Source organism: Thamnophis sirtalis, unplaced genomic scaffold (genome assembly GCF_051295495.1).
Source record: "Thamnophis sirtalis isolate CommonGarterSnake01/CBP01778 unplaced genomic scaffold, rThaSir2_p1.2 scaffold_11, whole genome shotgun sequence".
In the NCBI taxonomy this organism is placed as follows: Eukaryota; Metazoa; Chordata; class Lepidosauria; order Squamata; family Natricidae; genus Thamnophis; species Thamnophis sirtalis.
Genome location: NW_028261391.1, coordinates 5257626 through 5280225, shown reverse-complemented (window position 1 = coordinate 5280225; position 22600 = coordinate 5257626). Strand labels below are relative to the sequence as shown.

The window sequence follows — 22600 nt, the reverse complement described above, 5'->3', positions numbered from 1 at the left end:
AGAGAACAAAAGTCTGATTGTATAGTAAATGGGTCACACCACCACTCACACACATAGCTCCACTCACATGAATTTTGCGCAAGTGGCATGTGCTTGTGGGTAAAGCTTCACAAGTGCCTGCAGCTCATGTGGGTGAAGTCACACACATGAGCAGAAGGCACCTGCATTCGCAATCCAGTCATGTGAGCAGTGGGAGCTTGCATCTTCCACTTGCACAGAACTAGCCCCCTCCCTCCCCATGCCTGGTTGCCAAGATGGAAAGGTTGAAGACCATACTATATGGATGCACTCTGTTAAGCTTGATTTAGAGTTGCCCATAACTGCATGTAGGCATCAATGCAGACCTATACAGCAAAGGGATTGATAGGTAAGGGTAGGTTGCAGATGGCAGCAGACAGACTGATGCTCACACCCCCAAATCCCATCTGTGTGTTGTACAAAGGTGTGCATCTTGCATGCTGATTGGTTGATCTAACTTCATGTTCTATGCTTTGTGGTTTGAGTGCCCTCTAGCTGGAAAAAACATTCAAAATGTATAAATGCAACAGCTATGCAACCAATTCTGACTGACAGGTGCATATGTTACCTGATGTGCAGAAAAGAGAAGTCCAATCCAGCTTTTAGTCTTCTGCCTAACCATGAACACCAACTAGCAGTCACAAGACATGATGAAAACCCCTTCTATTCACAACATGAGCAGGCTAAATCATAGTTTCAACAACAAAAAACTATGATCATCTTAGACCATGCCAAACCCCTAAATACTAGGTAATTCCTAGAAGCTGCATAGTCAAACAAATCAGCTATCAATAGCCACACAGAGATAAACAAAATATACATATCATAGAGAAACACTGGGGAAAAAAAGCTAAGAAGGAAATAAAAAGGTCAGAATACTATACTCCGAAAGAGTATCCAGCATCCAAATAAGCATCGGTTAACACATGACAAACGAACAGAAAACAATGCCTAATTATGTTACTGCCACAGAGAAAACCCAACCCCCTTCATTACCGCCATATATATATATATATACAGAGAGCTATACTCATGTTGTTGCCCAACTGGATAATGAAATATCTGCAAGCAAATATCTAAACTCAGAGGAGGTCAGGAACTCCACAGCTCAACCCTGAGCTACAGCACAGGTTGCCAAACAGAAAAAGGAAGCAGAAACAACTATAAGGCAATCAAGTAATCAGAGGGAACCCAGTTCCTCTCAGTATATTAGAAAGAATCCAGGAACCGACAAGAAGAAAAGACAGCATGATAGAAATATCAATAATTTTACTTTCTCTGCTGATTCTGCTCTCCTTGAAACAGTGGTGGTCCCGGAGACACTTCCCACCAGGTCCTCTTTCTTTTCCAATCATTGGAAATGCATGGGCTGTGAAGACAAGAAATAATGAAGACATTTTGAGGAAGGTATTTATTTCTCAGAATAGATCCAATAATTAATTAACCAAATCAATTCTACTTTATTTTCTTTCGCCTCTGATGATCTCCCAAGTTGGTTTGCTAGTAAAAGAGTCTGACACTGTATTAATATTGTAATAACTTGATGAATAAGAACGATGCTGATCAAAGTTAAGATGTACTTCTCAGCTTTTTAGAGTTGGGTTGAGATCCAGGAATGCAGAATCCATTTGAATTTTAGAAAACAGTTCCTAATTTTAAAGGTAATTTGAGAACGGATTGTGAGATGTGGTTAAGCAGAAGCCTCGACAGCCGTCTTTTGGGGAATTCCCTTAATTTGGACTTCTGAACTTAGCATTATATTCAGCGGTTCCTTTCAGTGCTACACATCTATTAGAGAGAGATAAGCATAATCTTGTTTCTATTGGCTAAAACATTCCCAAGGTTAAAAAAATAGCTTCCTTTAATAAAAATAAGAGTAAATATGTAGCAAAGCAAATTACAAACTTTATTTAGTGTCTCATGTAAAATAGGATAATAGTAACTCAAAGATAAACAAAACTGTGCTAAGGAAATAAAATAGCAATAGCAGTTAGACTTATATACCACTTCGAAGTGCTTTATAGCCCTCTCTAAGTGATTTACAGACTCAGCACATTGCCCGCAACAATCTGGGTCCACATTTTACCAATCTTGGAAGGGTGAATCATCCTTGAGCCTGGTGTGATTCCATCTGCCAAAGTGTTGGCAGCTGGTGGTCAGCAGAAATAGCCTGGAGTAGTGCACTCTAACCAATGTAGCTCAGATGAAATGAAAGGGTCTCTTTATCATGATTAAAACTGTAAGCTAATTAAAGTGATAGAGCATTCCTCTTAAGTTGGGGCAGGCAAACTTTATGGACTTACACATCTGATATTGTTCAAGAACTGCTTGTGCTTAAAGCCATATGAATATATATTATATACTTAGGTTGTGAATGTATACAGATGAAATTTGTCTCTCTAAACCAGTATCACTTAGAAGTGAGCTCTGACCTCTGTTTATGTTGAGGTACCCCATAAAATTGCATTCATCGGTGCTGAAATATATAGACTCAATCTTGTAGAAGTCACAGGTCAACTCTTCATGCTTCCCTTTATTCAAAAATTTCTTCTTATTTTCCTCCCCAAAAACTAAGGTACATCTTATACTCTGAAAAACATGGTACTTCTTTTCCCCCTAATAGTCCATATTTATTTTCTAGTAAAGTATCAGAATTTTAGGGGGGAGAAACAAAACTGTTAAGGGTGGGGAAAATTGAATATGAAAATAATTCTCTGAATTGGAGAATAGAGAAAAATAGATGGCAGCAAAGTAATATTTGTTTTATTTAATTGTGATTTTTTTCTTCCCGTTTCCGATTTACTTCACAGCTGGCCAGGAAATATGGAAATGTATACACATTTTGGTTGGGGAATCAAGCTATAATAGTGCTGTCTGGATTCAAAGCTGTAAAAGAAGGTTTGTTTAAATATGGAGGAGAATTTGGAGGTCGGGCTGAAACTGCTTTCTTTTCATCCCAAGGAAAAGGGAGAGGTAAGTTGCAGAAAGTAAGGAATGTCAGCATTCTGTTTATGCCAGCCCTACTAAAAAGATTGCAGGAATATGGTATGTATACTCTAGTAAATGAGATGTGGTGGTTCAGTGGCCAAGACAGCTTGTTTATTAGAAAGGTCAAAAGTCAGGTGGGTTTGAATCCCTAGCACCGCGTAATGGAGTGAGCTCCCGTTACTTATCCCAGCTTCTGCCAATCTAGCAGTTTGAAAGCACGTAAAAAAATTCAAGTAGAAAAATAGGGACCACTTTGGTGGGAAGGTAACAGTGTTCCGTGCACCTTTGGCATTGAGTCATGTCGGCCACATGACCACAGAGACGTCTTTGGACAGCACTGACTCTTCATCTTTGAAACGGAGATGAGCACTGCCCCTAGCACATATGTGCAAGGGGAACCTTTACATTTTCCTTTACTCTAGTAAAAAGAAGGACTAGGGTTGATATGACAGCAGTGTCCAATATTTGAGGGGCTACCACAAAGATGAGGGGGATAATCTATTTTTTAAAGCACCAGAAAGCATAACAAGAAACAATGGATGGAAATTAGCCAAGGAGAGAAGCAACCTAGAACTAAGGAGAAATTTCCTGAAAATGAGAACAATCAACCAGTGGAATGACTTGCCTTCAGAAGTTGTGGGTGCCCCATTACTGGAGGCTTTTAAGAAGAGACTGGACAGCCATTTGTCTCAAGTGGTATAAGGTCTCCTACCTGGGCAGGAGGTTGGATTAGAAGATCTCCAAGGTCCCTTCCGTTATTCTGATAGATAAATCAGTATCAACTCTACTTTAAGAGCAAATCTATAATCTATTGGAATAAATAATAGAATCTTGTAAATCTGATTATACTATACTTCCCTCTTTTTCAGTCAGTGAGGAAGGTGTTTGCCTGATCTACTTCTGAATATTATCATAATGATTCAGATTCAGATTCAGAAGTTTATTTGTATGCCGCCGACAATGATCTCATTGTCTTAGTGAATGTTTGTGTTGTTTTTGCATAGTTCTCTCAAGGTCACTTCTGCCCTGACCTAGGCTTGCTCATAAAGCATAAATCACCCACTTAGTCCCAAAACCCTCTTTTATTTAAATGACTGTGAATTATGGTCATTCACAGCCCGTAATGATTCACAACCAGTCTGTGAAGAGTCCAACAGAAATCTGCCACAGTCTTTCAGAGTAATGCTGATAAGCACCCACCTTTATCTCCCTTGAAATGCTGCCAGAGACCTAATTGCCAATTAGTTTTGCAAGGCCAAACAGAGCACAGAGTCAAACAGAGCCTCTCAGAGTTTGAACCGACCAGAATGAACAAAATTGCTTCAAAACCTTTAGAGATTGCACTATGTGTTTCTGGGAATGAAAAAGTCACACATTCAAACTGGTTATCAATGTATAAATACTGTTCATACAAATACTGCCCATTGAGTTACCTCAGACAAATATATGGAGAATGACAGCAAAGGTATCATTTTCATCTATTAATTAATTTAACATATAAACATTGCTTACATCTACTTTTTCCATATAATAAATGAAAACCAGATTATCCAAGAGCATCAACTTGATCATTTTGTTTATCAAATTGATGTTGACTTTTATGCGCATATAGATTTCCTCCAGGAAAGTATCAGCTTAGTTTGAAAAAAACCAATGTATTCTCTGTGGCCTTATTGATACCAAGAGATTAGTCAATAATGGAAAGATAAATCTATGGCTCCGAAGACTTGCTATTATTGCATCTTTTGACAGAATCGTCTGTACATGCAGATTATGCAGCGTGATTATAGCAAAATATGATTATCTTTTATTGAAATTTACATACATACATACATACATACATACATACATACATACATACATACATACCAGGGGTGGGTTCCTGCCAGTTGTAACCTTTTCTATAGAAGAGGTTTCACAAATCTACCATGCCATTTAGAACCAGTTCCAGCTTCCTTCCCCCCCCCCCCGCCCATCTGCACCACACTAGGCCTGCCTGCCGCTCACTAATTGGCTGGCTCACCAATCACCCCACCCGCCTCTAAGAGTCCTATCTAAGCCTTAAAGTCTTAAAGCTGTCAAGTTTGAACCCACCTGAGGGTTTTTTTCTAAAGGGTCTTGTAACTTGACAGCTTTAAGACTTGTGTGCTTCAAATGCCAGAGTTTCTGAGCCAACATTTTGGTTGCTAAGCAAGAGTGTTGTTAAGTGAGTTGCACCACATTTTACAAATTGGCCACGCCCATCCAGTCACATGACTGCCAAGCGACTCCCACTCGGTCACATGGCTGCCAAGTCACTCCCACTCGGTCACATGGCTGGCAAGCCACTCCCACAAAGCAGACCACACCTACAGAAAAGGTTCTAAAAAAGTTGAAACCCACCACTGATACATACATACATCTATGCAAGAGCTGTGGTGGTGCAGTGATTAGATGGAATATTGCAAGCTAATTCTGTTGATTGCCAGCAGTTCCATCTTAATCGCCTAATGGTTGTCTCAGCCTTCCATCCTTCTGAAGTCAGTAAAATGAAGACCTAGATTGTTGGGTCTATAAACCGCTTGGCTAAAAAGCCCTATGAAGGGATATTTGAGTCTAAGAGCTATTGCTATTGTACAATCATGTATGATCTGTCACAGCGATGGTTACTTCTAATATGCTAATTTGTCCTTTAAAAAAAATGAACGTAATCATTAATAATTTCTCCTTGATTTATTATGTCTTCAGGTATTGCGCTTGCAAATGGTCACATCTGGAAGAAGCAGCGACAGATTGGTAATGCTTCTTTGCGGCTGCTGGGACTAGGCAATAAAATGATTGAGCATCAGTTTAAAGAAAATGTCCAGCAACTTATAGAAATGTTTGCATGTACAGAAGGTAGGTAACATTAGCAATGAAAGAGCTCATAGGGTAACTAATTGGGTCTCTGTCAAATAAAGCAAGATTGACTCCATAAAGCATAGACACCAGGATGAAGAGCAGGTACAGAAGGCAATAATAATAGAATCAACTAAACCAAATAATTTGTTTTGTTCTGTTTTGTTCTGTTTGACTCCAAGAGAATCAGTGGTGGGATTCAAAACTTTTTACTAGCTGTTCTGTGGGTGTAGCTTTGTGGGCGTGGCTTTGTGGGCGTGGCAGGGGAAGGCTACTGCAAAATCCCCATTCCCTCCCCAGCCCACTCACCTGCTTTCCAGCTCCGTTCTCCTGTTCAGGGCAACAGAAGAAGATCAGCTGGGAGGATGAGAGGCAATGGGGGAGGGGCCAGCCTGTTTGCCGGTTCTCCAACTACTCAAAATTTCCGCTACCGGTTCTCCAGAACCTGTCAGAACTGGCTGAATACCACCTCTGAAGAGAACGAATAGTGGACAACCATAATAAGTGATAAGTGTAAGAAACCAAGCCAAATCTATAAAAATTAAACCTCTTATTATCTTCCATACAAGCAAACAGGAAATGCCATGACATCAGTTCCTCCTTCTGTTTCCTTCTTTGTTTTCTGACTGGACTGTCTCGTCTGCTAGCTAGACTGTCCCTCTTGCGTTGTATGTTATACAGACTGAGAACCAACACACTTAGTGAAACTCAGTTGTGTCAGTGACGGTGGTTCAGCAAACATCAACCTTGTCTCTGTGCAGGTAGAGGTAATGCAAGTAGAGTTATAACTAATGCCTGAACAATTGTAATTCCTGAACTAGCTCTGATGATGTTACTTAGTTTGGGGAATGAAATATCTGCAAGAAAACAACCCAGCTCAGAGAGAACCGTAAACCTTTTTATTTTGTAGGCATATAGTGATGTTTACGCTATACAGTTGCCAATCTTGCTTAGGACAAATCCATACCTCTTTGACACTAACTGTTATTTAGAATTATGCCTCCCCTTGCATTTACGTTCTCCCACTGCTGAGGTTTAAAACAGTATTTTTCCTAATATTCTGACTTAAGATACCATGTGCAAGAAATGAAGGTGGTGTTGATGTGTATTGGGGAGGAGACCTGAACTGTAGGTATTCCAGTTCCTTTAGTCTGATCCAAGAATTATTTGTCTACCCCACCTCACATTTCATATTAGAATAACAGATTTGCAAGGAACCTTGGAGGCAGCGATGAAATCCACTTACCTTCACTGCCAGGTTGCAAATGTGAGCCCGCACACATTCAAACATCATTTTTCTGCTCTTATTGCCTATGTAGAGAACTGCCTTGCAGCTCTTAAAGTGACCCACTCTTTGCTTGAAGTGATGGGTTATAGGAATGAATATCTACAGTGCTGCTCTAAAGAATATTCTAAGCATTAGTAGAGCTGTGTCCCACCTGGTTGTTTAAGATTTCCTGGGAAGCAATGTATGGTTGGATCCAGGGCAAAGGTGGCTTGCTCCTGGCATTGCTGCCAGTTTGCTTCACGCATGCCAGATTGTGTGTGCAGTTGAGTGCAAATTGTTCTGTGCATGCACAGAACATGAACTAATGATTAAAAACCTAGCCAACAACCAGGGAACCGGTTCGAGGGCGTGGCCAGCCTGCCATCTCTACCGGTTCGTCAACCCAATCCCAATTTCCACTACCGGTTTGCCTGAACCGGTGCAAACTGGTAGCAGCCCACCTCTGATCCAGGCAGTGGTAATCAGTTGTTTAAAGCTATAAAATTCAATGTCTCTCAAAACTGTTTGTGTGTGACATTTATGAAGCTTGGTTTCGTACCTCTGCAACAGAATGGGGAGCTCATTTTCCATCATAATCCACACATTCACTCATTACCATACTGTATAAACAGAGGGAGAGAATCAAGATCATGTGAAGGGTTAATACCACTTTATAACACCTTGGTAAAGCCACACTTGGAATACTGCATTCAGTTTTGGTCACCACAATGTAGGAAAGATGTGGAGACTCTAGAAAGAGTGCAGAGAAGAGCAACAAAGATAATTAGGGGACTGGAGACTAAAACATATGAAGAACAGTTGCAGGAACTGGGTATGTCTAGTTTAATGAAAAGAAGGACTAGGTGAGACATGATAGCAGTCTTCCAATATCTCAGGAGTTGCCACAAAGAAGAGGGAATCAAACTATTTTCCAAGGCACCTGAGAGTAGAACAAGAAGCAATGGGTGGAAACTAATCAAGGAGAGAAGCAACTTAGAACTGAGGAGAAATTTCCTGACAGTGAGAACAATTAATCACTGGAACAGAAGTTGCCTCCAGAAGTTGTAAATGCCCCAACACTGGAAGTCTTTAAGAAGATATTGGATAGCCATTTGTCTGGAATGGTATAGGGTTTCCTGCCTAGGCAGGAGGTTGGACTAGAAGACCTCCAAGGTCTCTTCCAACTCTGCTATTGTATTGTATTGTATTGTATCTATTCTCAGTTACTTTGAGAATTTTGGGTGTCAAAATACACTACTGAAATTGAGATTGGCTTATCTATGGGTGAATTTATCCATGAATATATATGGTAATATTTTCTAAAAGTACATGTTAAAAAGTACAGTATTTTTCGGAGTATAAGATGCACCAAGGTTTTGAAGGAGCAATTTAAAAAAAAAAAAGTTTTGGCCTTCTGCAAACCTCCCAAAAATGGCCCATTTTTCGCGAAAACAGGTCCATGAATAGCCGTTAGGAGGCTTGTAGAGTGTTCCTGGGCAAAATTGAGCAAAAAAAATGACCCTTTTTTGTGAAATCGGGCTTGTTTTCTTGTCACAAAAAGGGCATTACGAAGTTTATAGAGTGCTCCTGGGGGTTGGGGAGGGCAAACCTGAGCAAAAATGGGCCGTTTTTTCCTCATTTCTGCCCTCCCCAGCCCCCAGAAGCTCTCTGAAAGCCTCCTACAAGCTATGCACGGCTGTTTTGGTGATGGGGGCAGGGTTTCAGGAGGCAAAAAATGCTGTATTCAGTGTATAAGACGCACCCAGATTTTCAGCCTCTTTTTTGAGGGGGGGAAAGGTGCATCTTATACTCTGAACAATACGGTATGTATTCTGTATCTACTTGAGTATAAGCATATCTGAGGAGAAGGGGACCTTTATGAAAACGCCATGAAAATTGTGTCACTATGGATAAGCCAATTGTGAAAGAAATAGAAGAGGACAAGCTGTAGCAATCTGGAAAAAAAATGATATCATCATCAGTGCAATTATGCAAAAATGCAGTTATGCGTGGCAGTTGGAAGGGAGACCCTTCATATTCTGTATACAATTTGTCAGGTCTGGAATTTTAACTGAAGGAATGCCAATCACAGACCTTGGAGGGTTAAAGGTAAGAGCTGTATGGGCAGCAGCAGACTGATTTATTCCGGATTTTAATACGGGTGGGCACTATATTTACAATGGCACGATTTCCTGCCAGCTCCATGATGGGATGGGTGTGTAGCAAACACCTAGGTGGATATGATTTTAGTTACTTAGGCCCTTGTGTGATAAGTTGCTTTGCAAGTAGAAATTCTTGGTCTCTTATCTGAAAATTGATGCATTTTTTGTGACTTTCTATAAAAATGAATAAATTGTCTTGAGACTCCAGTTGTCCCTGAGTTCTCTTTACAAGTTCTCAGTATTAACAGGGGAAGCTGAATTAATGATATTTATTTTCATCTTCAGGGCAGCCATTTGATCCTTCAATTCCACTGATCAATTCAGTCGTTAATGTGATATGTGCTTTTAGCTTTGGGTACCAGTTTGCACTTCATGATCAAAGCTTCCGGAAGTTAGTTGGAAACATAACAACTATTACAAGACTAACAGGCGGAACTTTTCATATAGTAAGTGATCTTTAATACTAGAGCAACTAGATCTCTAATTCAGCTAGAACAGGGGTCCTCAAACTTTTTAAACAGAGGGCCAATTCAAGGTTGCTCAGACTGTTGGGGGGCTGGACCGGCTGGGTGGGCATGTCTAGATGGTCATGTGACTAGATGGGCATGGCCAATTTAACAGTCCATTGAACAATGCACACAAATTAAACTTTAATTTGTCTAGTTCCTGGGGGTGTTTTATTTGCTTTTGTTTGCATGTTGCTCTTTTGGTTGTCTTTTCTTTTTACTAGATCGTTTTTTCAGTTGTTTAGGCGTCTAGTGGTCCACTTCAGGAAACTCAGTTTTGCAGCAATTCTTCTCAGCCCCAAAGAGCTTGAAAAATATCCCTCCCTTCCTCCTTCCCTCCCTCCCTCTCTCCCCCCTCTCTCTGTATCTCTCTTTATCTATCTTCTGGAGACGGGGGAGGTTAGGGTGACAAACCCTAACCCATTTTTTTTTGGCTCCTGGGACATCTGTGCATCCCATTTTTCACCTCCCCAACCTCCAGAATGTCTCTGCAAGCCAAAATTGTTGGCCTTATCTTTCATTTCCAGCCTGCAGGGCTTTCGAAGTTAAGTCCTGCACTTGGCTGAAAGGTGGGCGGGGCAATATGGGCAGGGCAGCCTCATGGTCCTGCATACACCAGATTAATGGCTTCGGAGGGCCACATGTAGCCCATGGGCCATAGTTTCAGGACCCATGACCTAGAGTCACTTCTGGCAAGATGGATATCATGCAAGTTTCATAAATAAAGAGATGATAGATAGATGGATGGATGGATGGATGGATGGATGGATGGATGGATGGATGGATGGATAGATAGATAGATAGATAGATAGATAGATAGATAGATAGATAGATAGATAGAAGACAGACAGACAGACGCCTCTCTTAAGCGGTTTACAGAGTTAACATATACCCTCCCCAACAAGCTGGGTCTTCATTTTACCAACCTCCGAAGGATGGAAGGCTGAGTCAACCTTGAACCTTTTGAGTTTCGATCTGCCAAATTGCAGGCAGCTTGCAGTCAGCTGAAGTATCCTGCAGTACTGCATTCTAACCACTACACCACCATGGGCGCTTGGCAACTGACTCTCATTTACAGCAATTACAGTGCCACAGAGTCATGTAATCACATTTTGCGATCTTCTAACAAAGAAACAGAATGGGCAGCTGGATGGCTGGCTGTGCAAGCCCTTAATAAGGGCTTATTTGGGGGGGAGGGTGTAAGGCTTATATAAGGTGCATGCATAAAACATGTTAGGTTGTATTTTCAAGATGAATCTTATTTTCGGTGACACAGGATAATATGAAGTGATGGGTTTTTATTTTTTATTTTTAGCTTTATGAATCAATCCCGTGGTTGATGAAACATCTTCCAGGGCCTCATCAGAAGGCTATGGACTCTGCCAAATCGATCCTTTCATTTGCAATGCAGGAAATAGAAAGTCACAAGCAATATTCTCTGCATGAGCCACAGGATTTCATCGATTTCTATCTACTACAAATGGAAAAGGTATTTTGCCTATTTACATATACATTTATTTATTTTTTTGTTTCTCATATCAAGTTCTGCCACCCATTTTTCATTAGGATCATGATGCGATATATATTTGGAAGTTTGTATTCATAGAATGCATTCAGAATTTTCTTATTATTTGGGGACTGCGGATTGTTATGGACAACAGGTGATGGCTGTGGAATTCAAATACAGGGCATAAAAAAAATCAAGGCTCACTATAGGGTTTATTGGACATAATGGAGGGGCTCTTCTCCAGGGTCTATGACAATTCGCCACAGCCAATTCCCCTGGCTAACTCGCCACTGCTATCTCGCTGCAGGACAGCTTGCCATGGTTATCTCACCACAGAACAACTCACTGCTGGACAAGAGTTACACTAATACCAAAGAAATGGTAGAACACAATTGTCAAAGTACTGAGGATTTAATAGCTGCCAGCTGATGAAAGGTTGTAAGCTGTAATCAGCTAATGCAATGTAAGGCAAAGCTGGTTCAGTGAGGATGATTCAGCAATAGAAGCATAGCCTCTTTCAGACTCTGATGGGAGGTCCACACAAGTCCATATATAGGGGACTATTAGAGGAGAGTTTCTCTCCCTCATCTTGTATTCAGTTCTCTCCTTGGGTCTGTAGTGAATGGTAAGGAATTTATCTCCTGCATGGATATGCCTGTATACAGTTGTAAATAAACCGCTGTTAGTTGCATAAAGATTCTGTGCTGTGTTATGCTCCAGGTTTTATCTCCTAATACTAGTCACGCTGCCAAATAATCTGACAACAATCATTAAAGGATACAAAAGAAAGGACAGAGCGAAATATGAATGGCAAAAATTAAAATATTTATTTTATTTTAAATAATTAGGTAGAATTATTCAATTGTCCCACCACAAGTTGCCATGGCAAGTTGTCCTGCAGTGAGTTGGCCAGGATGAGTTGGCCAGAGCAAGTTCCCCTCCTCGAAAAGAATACAACTTACAACAGTTCTCAACTTACAACAGTTCACTTAGTGACAGTTTAAAGTTACAATGGCAGTCTAAAAATGACTTATGACTGTTTTTCACACTTACAACCTTTGCAGCATCCCCGTGGTCACGTGATCAAAATTCAGACACTTGGCAACTAGCATGTATTTATGACAGATGCGGTGTCACACCCAGGGTTATGTGATCACTTTTTTGACTTTCTTACAACCAAAGTCAGTGGGGAAGCCTGATTCTCTTAACAACTGTGTTATTAACTTAACAACTGCAGTGATTCACTTAACAAGAGTGGCAAGAAAGGTCATAAAGTGGGTCAAAATTCACTTAACAAATGTTTTGCTTTGCAACCAAAATTGTGGGCTCAATTGTGATTGTTAAGTCAAGGAAAAACACAAGTGCAGATAAAGAAATGCACTCATATGTACATTTCAGAAAGGAGGGGGAAATGGTGCACATGTGCATCAGTGGTGGGTTTCAAAATTTTTAGAACCTCTTCTATAGGTGTGGCCTGCTTTGTGGGAGTGGCTTGCTGGCCATGTGACCAGGTGGGAGTGGATTGGCAGCCATGTGACTGGGAGGGCGTGGCCAACTTGTAAAATGTGGTGAAACTCACTTAACAACACTTGCTTAGCAACTAAAATGTTGACTCAGAAATTCTGGCATTGAAGTGTGCAAGTCTTAAAGCTGTCAAGTTACAAGACCCTTGCACCCCTAACTCTTTAGGGAAAAAAACCCAGGGGTGTTCAAACTTGACAGCTTTAAGACTTGTGGACTTCAACTCCCAGAACTCTTCCTCTTGCTCTTCATCTTGATGATGTGCAGACGGGCGAGGGGAGGGAGTTGGAACCAGTTCTAAACAGCATGGTAGATTTGTGGAACCTCTTCTATAGAAGAGGTTAGACCTGACAGGAACCCACCCCTGGTGTGCATATTCCTAAGTAAGAAAGGAATAGATCTCAGATTGCTTCAGGCCCTTTTGTTTTCTACAGAGAACAATGGTCTTAGTTAGAAGAAATATCTGTATCTTAAGATTCAAGGGTTGCTAAGGGAATGTTCTGATAAAGCTTTACCACGGGGCCCTGTCAGCTGCAAGGCCACATTTTTTATGTCTCAATTCTATTAAACAGTCCCAGTCACCTGGGACTATGTCTCTTCCACATGAGACATAGGACATAGGACCATTAGATGTGTGATAGAAGATTAGAGAGAGCAAAAAAAAAACCTTTAATCAGACAATACCAGGGCTTGGAACAATAGGTGGTCCTTGTTTAAAAACACTAATTTAGCCACTGTTCAAAGTTACAATGGCACTAAAATATATGGTACTTAGTGCTAGTCCTCACATTCTGGCTGTTTCAGCATGCCTCTGATCACATGATCACCATTTGCAATTTTCTATGCTGGCTTCCAGAAAGCAAAGTCAATGGGGAAGCTGGTAGGAAGTTCCAAATGGTGACCAGGAGATGTATTTAACTGCGGCACGAGATTCACTTACAATGGGAACCCAAAGTGCTGGAACTGCCTTCCCTAAGCAGCACAGTTACATGACACTGCCCAGAGGTGGCATACAGCCAGTTCTGACAAGTTCTGGCGAACCAGTAGCAGAAACTTTAAGTAGTTCGGAGAACCGGCAAACAGGCTGGCCCCGCCCCTGCTGCCTCCCAGCTGATCTTCTTTTGTTGCCCTGAATAGTAGAACGGAGCTGGAAAGCAGGTTAGTGGGGTGGGGAGAGAATGGGGATTTTGCAATAGCCTTCCCCCAGGAGTGGGGAGGGAATGGGGATTTTGCAGTATCCTGCCCCTGCCACGCACATAAAGCCACACCCACAGAAGTGGTAGTAAAAAAATGTGAATCCCATCACTGGGCTGCATCATTTAGTGGTGAAAATTCTGGACCCAATTATTGTTCCTAATCAAGGACTACCTACAGACAAGAACAGTCACCAAGTTGTTGCCCCTCTAATGCTGACTGGCTGAGGAATTCTGGGAATTGAAGTCCACAAGTCTTACATTTGCCATGGTTGGAGACCACTGACTGCTCTAATGTATAACATCTTTTAACCGCTGTTGTGCATTCCTGTAGTTCTTGCTCTTGCTCTGCGCTTCTAGATTTGATATTTTAAACTGGTTCATGAAATTCTCCAGTGCTGAAATTCTGGATTGTTACAGCTAACTTTTTATGGCATTGTCTTTGCCATAAAAATTGTCATTGTTATAGACCTTACAAGGGAATGCATAGACTTTTTGTCTTCTTTTAAGTTTTAAGTTCTGTCTTGTTATGAAAGTTTTACAATATGCCAATAAAGTCTTACAAACTTTATTTGCAACTATTGAATAAAAATTAATGCTTGAATTACTACAAGTCAGAAACAGATGGTAGTATTCCTCTGTAGCTCTGACGTGTTCTCCAGCATTTGTTCTTTCACTTCAGGCAATCAGACATTTCTGAGAAAAGGTTGTGTTACTTTTTTTGTGAAATGGAAGCCTCTGGTGAGTACTTATCAGTGCACTAACAATGCCCCACCACTGAATTTTTGACTGCCAAAGGAGTCCCTCTATTGAAAATGCTAGTCCTTTATGATAACAACTGCACCGATGAGTACTGTGCATTGCTGGGCCAAACAGTGTAAATATGGTGAGGAGCTGCTTATGTGGACACATAGGTAAACACATGTCCAGATGTGGAACAGAAAAAAAAGTATTTTTAGATGGTCTTTGGCAGGAATGGGTTGGTGCATTTTTATGGCTGTTCTTGGTGGCTTTCAATACCATCAACCATAGCATGCTTTTGGATTGGCTTTGGAAGCTGGGAGTTGAGGGCATGATTTTGTGCTGGTTCACCACATTCAGCTGAGGCCCGTCCAAAATATTGTTGATAAGGAGTAAAAGGCCTGTCCCAATTTGTGGGAATGCCATAGGGCTCAGTGCTGTCTCGACTCCTTTTTAACATCTACATGAAGCCATCACTATGGGATGAGGTATCATCAATATGCAGATGTTACCCATGTGCACTTCTTCTGTGGATGCCCTTTGACAATGTTTGAAGACTGAGGAGGTCTGGATGGGAAACCACAGGCTTCAGGAGGGTACGGACCTGTTTTGTGCCTGGAGGTTTACCATTTTTAACCTTGGACAGAGTCAATGAATAATTTGGGGGTCCTCTTGAACTCACGATTCCTGCTTGGGAAGATGACAATTGTGCTTTGCTCAACTTCATGTTGTATTCCAGTTCTAATCTTTCCTGGATTTAGAGGTCCTTCTTTCTGACACTCATGCCCTAGTCACCTCTTGAACAGACTACTGCAACGCACATTACACTGGGTTACCCTTGAAGAGTATCCCGAAGCTCCAGTTGGGGCAAGCAGTTTTGGGCATTCTGACAATGTATATGTAACATCTCTGCTATGAGAGCTGCATTGGTTACCATGTTGCTTCCAGGTCCATCTGAGGTGTTGCTTATTGCTTTTAAAGCCCTTCATGTCATGACAAGAAGTCTGGTCCATATTCCATTGACCCATTCCACCCAGTCAAGCATGGAGTATGTGTGTCTATGAGATTCTCAGTCATCCAGGTCATGGTTGTCCCAAAGGTGTTTTTTCAAGAGGCAACTGGACTTGTTGGTTTTTCTTTGAAGACGTTTCACTTCTCATCCAAGAAAAACCAGGAAGTCCAGTTGCCTCTTGAAAAAGCATCTTTGGGACATGGAGGGTATGTTGCAAACCCCATTGGTTGCAGAATTCTGACTGGCAAAGACTAGACAAACAGCCTTCTCCATTATTGCTCCCATACTGTGAAACGTCTTGTGCCCAGAGGTGGGGTGAGCACCCCACTCTTTTGGCCTTACAGAAGAATTTCATGACCTGGTGGTGCCAAATGTCACGGGGATCTAAAGTGGTATGCTTGGGAATGGGGGTGGGCACTCCTGCCTCTTTTATCTTTTTGTAATTCTTAACCTTTTAAATCCTTTTTTTAAACTCTGTTTTAATCTTGTTTTTAATTGTGGTTTTTATTTTTTTATGGTCTTATTGCAAACCACCCACTTAGATGAAATGGGCAATGTAGATGGAAGGAAGGACGGAAGGAAGAAAGGAAAGAAGGAAGGAAGGAAGGAAAAGAAAGAAAGAAAGAAAGAAAGAAAGAAAGAAAGAAAGAAAGAAAGAAAGAAAGAAAGAAAGAGAAAGAAAGATGATAGATAGTTGGAGGGATGTTATTTGTGGCTAATAACATTAAAAATATTGAAGGAAGCCTAGAATTTATTGTAAGTTGAATTTCTCATTTTAAACATAGAGCAAGGATGACCCCAACTCTGTCTATAGTGAAGAGAACCTGGCTTGCTGTCTGCTTGAATTTTTTATTGCTGGAGTAGGATCAACCCATTCCAACCTGATGTGGGCAGTGCTTCTCATGGCAAACCATCCCAACATCCAAGGTGAGACAACTTTGAGTAGTGGGAACAATGGCCAGAATGGAAAATACACAGGAATTCTTTGACATCTCAATAATTACTGAATGATGAACTTAATCTTCACAATAATACTCTATGGAAATTTGGAACATATAATAAACATTATCAGTTTTGAAAATTAAAAAAAATCTGATTGTATAATTAAAAAAATTAAAAAAATATTGTACAGCATTGCTGTAGTAATTCTATATAGGTAGTCCTTAACCATAATTGACCCCAAAATTTATGTTGTTAAATGAAACATTTGTTAACTGAAATTTGCCCCATTTTTCAACATATCTTGCCCCAGTTGTTAAGTGAAGCATTGTTAATTTAGTAACCCAGTTGTTAAGGGAATCTGGCTTCCCCATTGGCTTTGCTTGTCAGAAGACAGTGACGATATGATCCTTGGACACAACAACCGTCATAAATATAAACCAGTTGTCCAGCATCTGAATTTTGATCCTATGACCATGGAGATGCTGCAGAGGTTGTAACTGTGAAAAATGGTCATAAGTCACTTTATTCAGTGCTGTGATAACTTTGAATGCTCCACACTCAATTGCAGAAATATGACTTCAGCAACAGAGTGGTCAATGCCTGGAATGCACTATCCAACTCTGTTGTTACATCCTCAAACTCCCATAACTTCAACCTTAAACTGTCTAGCATGGACCTCACCCCCTTTCCTAAGAGGTCTGTAGGGGGCGTGCATAAGCGCACCAGCATGCCTACCATCCCTGTCCTACAGTCCCCATTTATTCGTACATATTTCCAGTGTTCATGTCCATGTTTATACTTATACTTGTTATCTTGTACATTTTTGACAAACTAAATGAATAAATAAAAGTAAAGAGATTATTCAATTATAAATGGCATCATTCAAATGGATTTGCCTTTCTCTCTTCTCCCCCACCCCTCCTCAGAAAAAGTCCACAAGGAGATTGAAGATGTCTTTGGTGCTTCAGGATCAATCTCCTATGGTGATCGGCACAAGCTGCCCTACACCAATGCTGTGCTACATGAGATCCTACGAGCAAAATATAATGCATTTGTACCAATACCCAGACTATGCCTAAGAGATGTGAAGATGCGGGGTTTCCACATTTCAAAGGTAGAGAAAAGAGAACTGTCCACTTGGAAGCTGCAAAGTTATGTCTGCTCAGGAATTCAAACCGTATGCACAAAAATAACTTAAATATGGTTTTCTTTGAATGTTTTGAAGATATTAGCGAAAACGTCTTCAAAGAAAAACCAGAAAGTCCAGTTGCCTCTTGAAAAAGCACCTTTGGGACAACCATGACCTGCATGACTGAGAATCTCCATAGACATTTTCTTTGAATGGGTTTAAACTGACAAATTGAACCATTTCAAAAGTAAACTCCTAAAAATTTTACAGAAAAATCTCAGAGATTAAGGGCCGAACCTAAGAGACCTATGGTCAAACTGTTTGCTATTCCTCCTTTTGTCATGTCTCCCCACTGGTTGTGGAATATCACCTACTTATTCTGTTGCCACCATATGTTGCCACCAGGTGGCCAACCAATATGTTCTTTAGGTTTCAGAGATAACAGGCTGAAATGAGGCTGAAATGCCGAAAAGTAATTGAATGAGCAAATATTAGGAGAGTCCCAGAGATGAAGATATACTATTCCACGTCTCTACCACTTGCCAACAGCCACAAGAATGGCTGGAGATGGACCTCCCTTGACTTTGCAGTTGCAAAGCACTGTTCTAGGACTTTGGGTCTATGCCAAACTTCCAAGTGGCTATGGAGTTTTGCCACCTTCTTTTTTTTACAAAAAAAAATTATATATATAAAATGTCAAATCAATGCGTGAGCAGTGGGACACCTGGGTGCTATCCATTCCAGCACAAACAAAACTAGTCAAATTAAACCTTATTATACATTCAATTCAACTTGTAAAATTCCCATGATGAAGAAAAATCTCCATTCTGCAAATTAGTCTTTGCATTAAAAGGAAGTTTTTGAAACGCTGAGAGGGAGGAAGAGGGGGAGGAAGAGTCATGGTGGTCTATTGCCAACAAATGCTTCCTCGACAAATCTCTTCTACTTTTTGCACATTATGAAACCACTTAAGTTAATTTTTCCTTTCTGTTCTGTTGTTATTGAAGGGGAGCATTATTGTGACTGATATACGCTCTGCCCTTCTGGATCCTGAGGAATGGGAGATACCTGAAGAATTCAACCCAAATCACTTTTTAGACAAAGATGGGAAATTTCATGTTCCAGAAGCGTTTCTGCCATTTGGTGCAGGTAAATCCAACTATTCAAGGCAGTTTGTGATTAAGAGGCAATTTTTAATGTTTTTTTCAGGAAATTTAAAACCATTCTTTTCCTTTTCATTGATTGCCAGAACTTGAAACTATGGTCTCATCTGAAGCTCTGTTTCTTCTCATTTGAGATGTGATTGAAGTTTCTAGTAGCTTTACATTGTGGACATGTGAATAGTTTATTGCAAAGAATGACATTACCTGGACAATACATGTACCGGGTGAAATCATTGTGGCCAGAACCTAGAGCAAAGTTGGCCTGAGTCCCAAATGGAATCCAAAAACCATGATTGCTTGGTCTGAAAAAGACTTCTGGGCTGTGTTATTCCACTGTATTTGCTCTAGTTTAACCCGTGTTGCCTTAACTTGTGAGTCAGAATGTAAAGTGTTAATAGCTTTTGCATTCTAGGCCAGTACAACAGCAGAAACTGCTTGACTGGATTGCACTGGTGCTTTCGTGGCTCACAAGTGGTGGCCTGATAAACATTCTGGTTGTCTGATCCTAGAAAGAGTGCAAAGAAGAGTGCAGAGAAGAGCAACGTCATCTTTTTTTTCCCTGCCCTTCTTCCAGTTCCTCAGTATCTGCTTTGTATTGTGGCAACCAAAACTGGATATAATGGTCCAGATGTGGTCTGACCTGTTCAGTGCAGAGTGGAACTATTACTTCCCATGATTTTAACATCATACCTCTCATGATGCCCTCCAGGTTAGCACTGGCTTCTTGGCAGCTGCCGTACACAGCTGGTATATAAATCTGTGGCCAGAATACTCAGATTCTTCTTCAAAGTACTGATGCAAAATTAGTTCCTTTTCCAGTTCTTTTTTTTTCTGACAAAGTAGTCCTTTCATGTTTTGAAAGTGGTAGCACTCTCTTTTACAGGGGTTAGGTTAAAATATTAAGAAAATTATTTTTCCGCTTATATGGCTTAGATCATATAATTTTGAGGGGTTCGTATAATATTACAATAAAGTGTAAACCAACCCATTATACATTCAAAGCCAAAGTTGGCATGTTGTACAGTGCATTTGCAAAGTTTTTGAACCAGAATTTGGGCATTTCCAGACAACAAACTTTTTTGCCTTCCATCTCTTCTGTTTCCAGATTCATACAAGAGAAAATGTGTGCTTTGCTATTTGGACCATTTAAACATGCATTTTCGTATTGAGATACCATGAGCATATCTTGGAGGGGGCATGTCCTGTTTTGAAATGCTTTCTCACATTCAGCAAAACATCAGGAGTATGTCAGAATATCCTTAACAAATGCTCACCATTTGTTTGCTACAGATTCATCTGGTGCCAAAGTGTTATTTCAGTAAAGATTATAATCTCTTTTCTGTCCTTCCCATGTCTGTTCCACAGGGCAGCGTAGCTGTTTAGGAGAAAAGTTGTCAAGAATTGAGGTGTTCAACATAGTAACCAGCCTGCTGAGGACCTTCCATTTGCAGCTGCCCAAAGGAATTAAAAAGCTTAATGACAAACCTATAGTAGGCATGGGACTAGTTCCACATCCTTATAAAATCTGTGCTATTCCATATCAGATGTCATAAAATTCATTATTTGATTATTAGTATCTTTCCTTTTAATTTTTAACTTTAATGTTTTTTCTTTAATATTTGTGCCCTGTCTTGAAATTAATTCATTTTGTTATATTCTAAAACTACTTTATCCAAATGGCTGCTTGCATACAATCAACTAAGCTTCTTCAGGTTTGCCTTTGGTTATGCTTTTTGTAAAAATAAATATCTTGCTTTCAATATACACACTTTCAGTTGTGAGGGTAAATCAATTTTCAGTTGAATGGAACAGTTTAAGACAAACTGAAACAGAAAGAATTGGCCTTGCAATGTCTGTCTCACAGGGACCTATTGTAAATTTCTCTCAGAACATTTCTATGAGATTCCCTTAATCTCAAGATGTAAAGGTTTCTTTCTTCACTAAGGCTTTTAAAAAAATAGAAAAGGGTAGGAAGTAAACAGAAATATATTGTGTTTTTATGAATGTGTACTATTTGTACCAATGTACTATTACTTGTGCAAAATGTTCTCTATCTTTCTGAACTGCATAAATATGAGTGCATCTCTTTGTTGCCAAGGCATTTTTGCCTCAGAGAAGACATTCCAGTGAAGACATTCCCACCTCCCAATACATACTCTTTAATAAACATTCCAGTGAGCCTTGATCATTTTCTTGTGGTCCGTCATTTTCATTCCATGCACTTATTTGTATACTTTCTTCTTGTGCAATGACAAAACTTCACACTGTGTTTCAGGTGTGGTCTGACCATGCAGCGTAGAGCAGAAATATCACTTCCTATGATCTCACTATCATCCCTCTTTTCATCCAGCCCAAGATGAGAAATCTTTTAAAATTACAGGAATAAAGCAGTGTCATTAGCACCTCACTATGCCAATATAATGACAATATAAAAGATTTGGAAGCTCTGCCACTGAAAGTCAAGGAATTCAATGAAACAATAAGACTATGATTATGTGAGTAGGGGAGACTGAGAATAAAAATAGAGTGAAACGGACTCCATTTCATTTTAACTTCCCAGAGGCTGTTGGGAGGAGCTGCTGGCGGTGAGTGGGGGAGACTGAGAGGGAGTATAGAGGACAAAGGTAGCGGCCCATGTGCAAATCATATAACAATAAACCAAAAATAGCAATAATAATACATTCAGGGTTAGTGCGATTGATATTGTGATTTTATTTTATTTCAAAATGACTGGCTTAGTTCAGCGCAATATTTGTTTTGCGGCTGTCTTTCGCAATACTCTTTTCAAATTTGGATACTGTCTTGTTTGTAAACAAATTACTAATCTACATGAACAGGTCACCTATCTAGAATCTCTAATCTGTGCTCTCCAAGCAGAAATTAGGTGCCCAATTCAGCCATTCCACTCTATTGAGCTGCCATGCTAGCAGCCCCCCTACCATAAAGATCCTGCCATAGAAGGGCAGTATGGACAACTGTGGGATCTGGCCGGGTGAGAGCTGTGAACCACAAATACAAAGCTTTCGCTGTATCTCATCATAACAGATGCAGTGCCCCTGCTGACCTTAATAGGAACACTAAAGTGACAGGTCAAGGTAGTTGTGATAATGATAACTCAAATAAGGAGCGGATCGAGTTCCAAGATGAAGAACTTACTTTGGAAAGGGGAAAGTGTGAAACAGGTATTAACATCAGTCACACAAGAAGAGCAAGGTATCCAAAAAGAGAAGCCACCTTCTGGCTGGTGATTCAATTGTAAGGGATGTAAATTTAGGAAAGGATATGGAGGTTCTGAAAGAGGTCAGGTGTCTGCCAGGTGCTACTGCTAGCAGAGACTAAAGGCATATTCTTAAGATAGTCAGGAATGCCAGTAAGGACTATGATGTTAATGCTATTATACATCTTGGCACAAATGATCTGTCCCCAAAAGATGTACTTTCTGTGCAGAATGATTTCCAGAGCTTGGGGTATGAACTTAATAGTATAGGTTGTAGGCTTATCTTTTCAGAGATTTTACCAGTATATAAGGAACAAAAAGGGAAAGTCCAGCATGTAGCGGAATTTAATGTGAGGC

At 40.3% G+C, this 22600-nt stretch overlaps 1 protein-coding gene across 1 annotated transcript; it reads left to right on the top strand.

Moving 5' to 3' along the window:
- Nucleotides 1–1214: 1214 nt before the first annotated feature.
- On the top strand, nucleotides 1215–21086 carry LOC148043457 (cytochrome P450 2J2-like). Its single transcript, XM_087726100.1, has 9 exons — nucleotides 1215–1425; nucleotides 2829–2991; nucleotides 5734–5883; nucleotides 9598–9758; nucleotides 11134–11307; nucleotides 16578–16719; nucleotides 17661–17848; nucleotides 18871–19012; nucleotides 20392–21086. Exons 1-9 carry the CDS (start codon nucleotides 1267–1269, stop codon nucleotides 20577–20579), a joined length of 1467 nt encoding a protein of 488 aa, XP_087582226.1. The 5' UTR covers nucleotides 1215–1266; the 3' UTR covers nucleotides 20580–21086.
- The last annotated feature ends 1514 nt before the right edge of the window (nucleotides 21087–22600 follow it).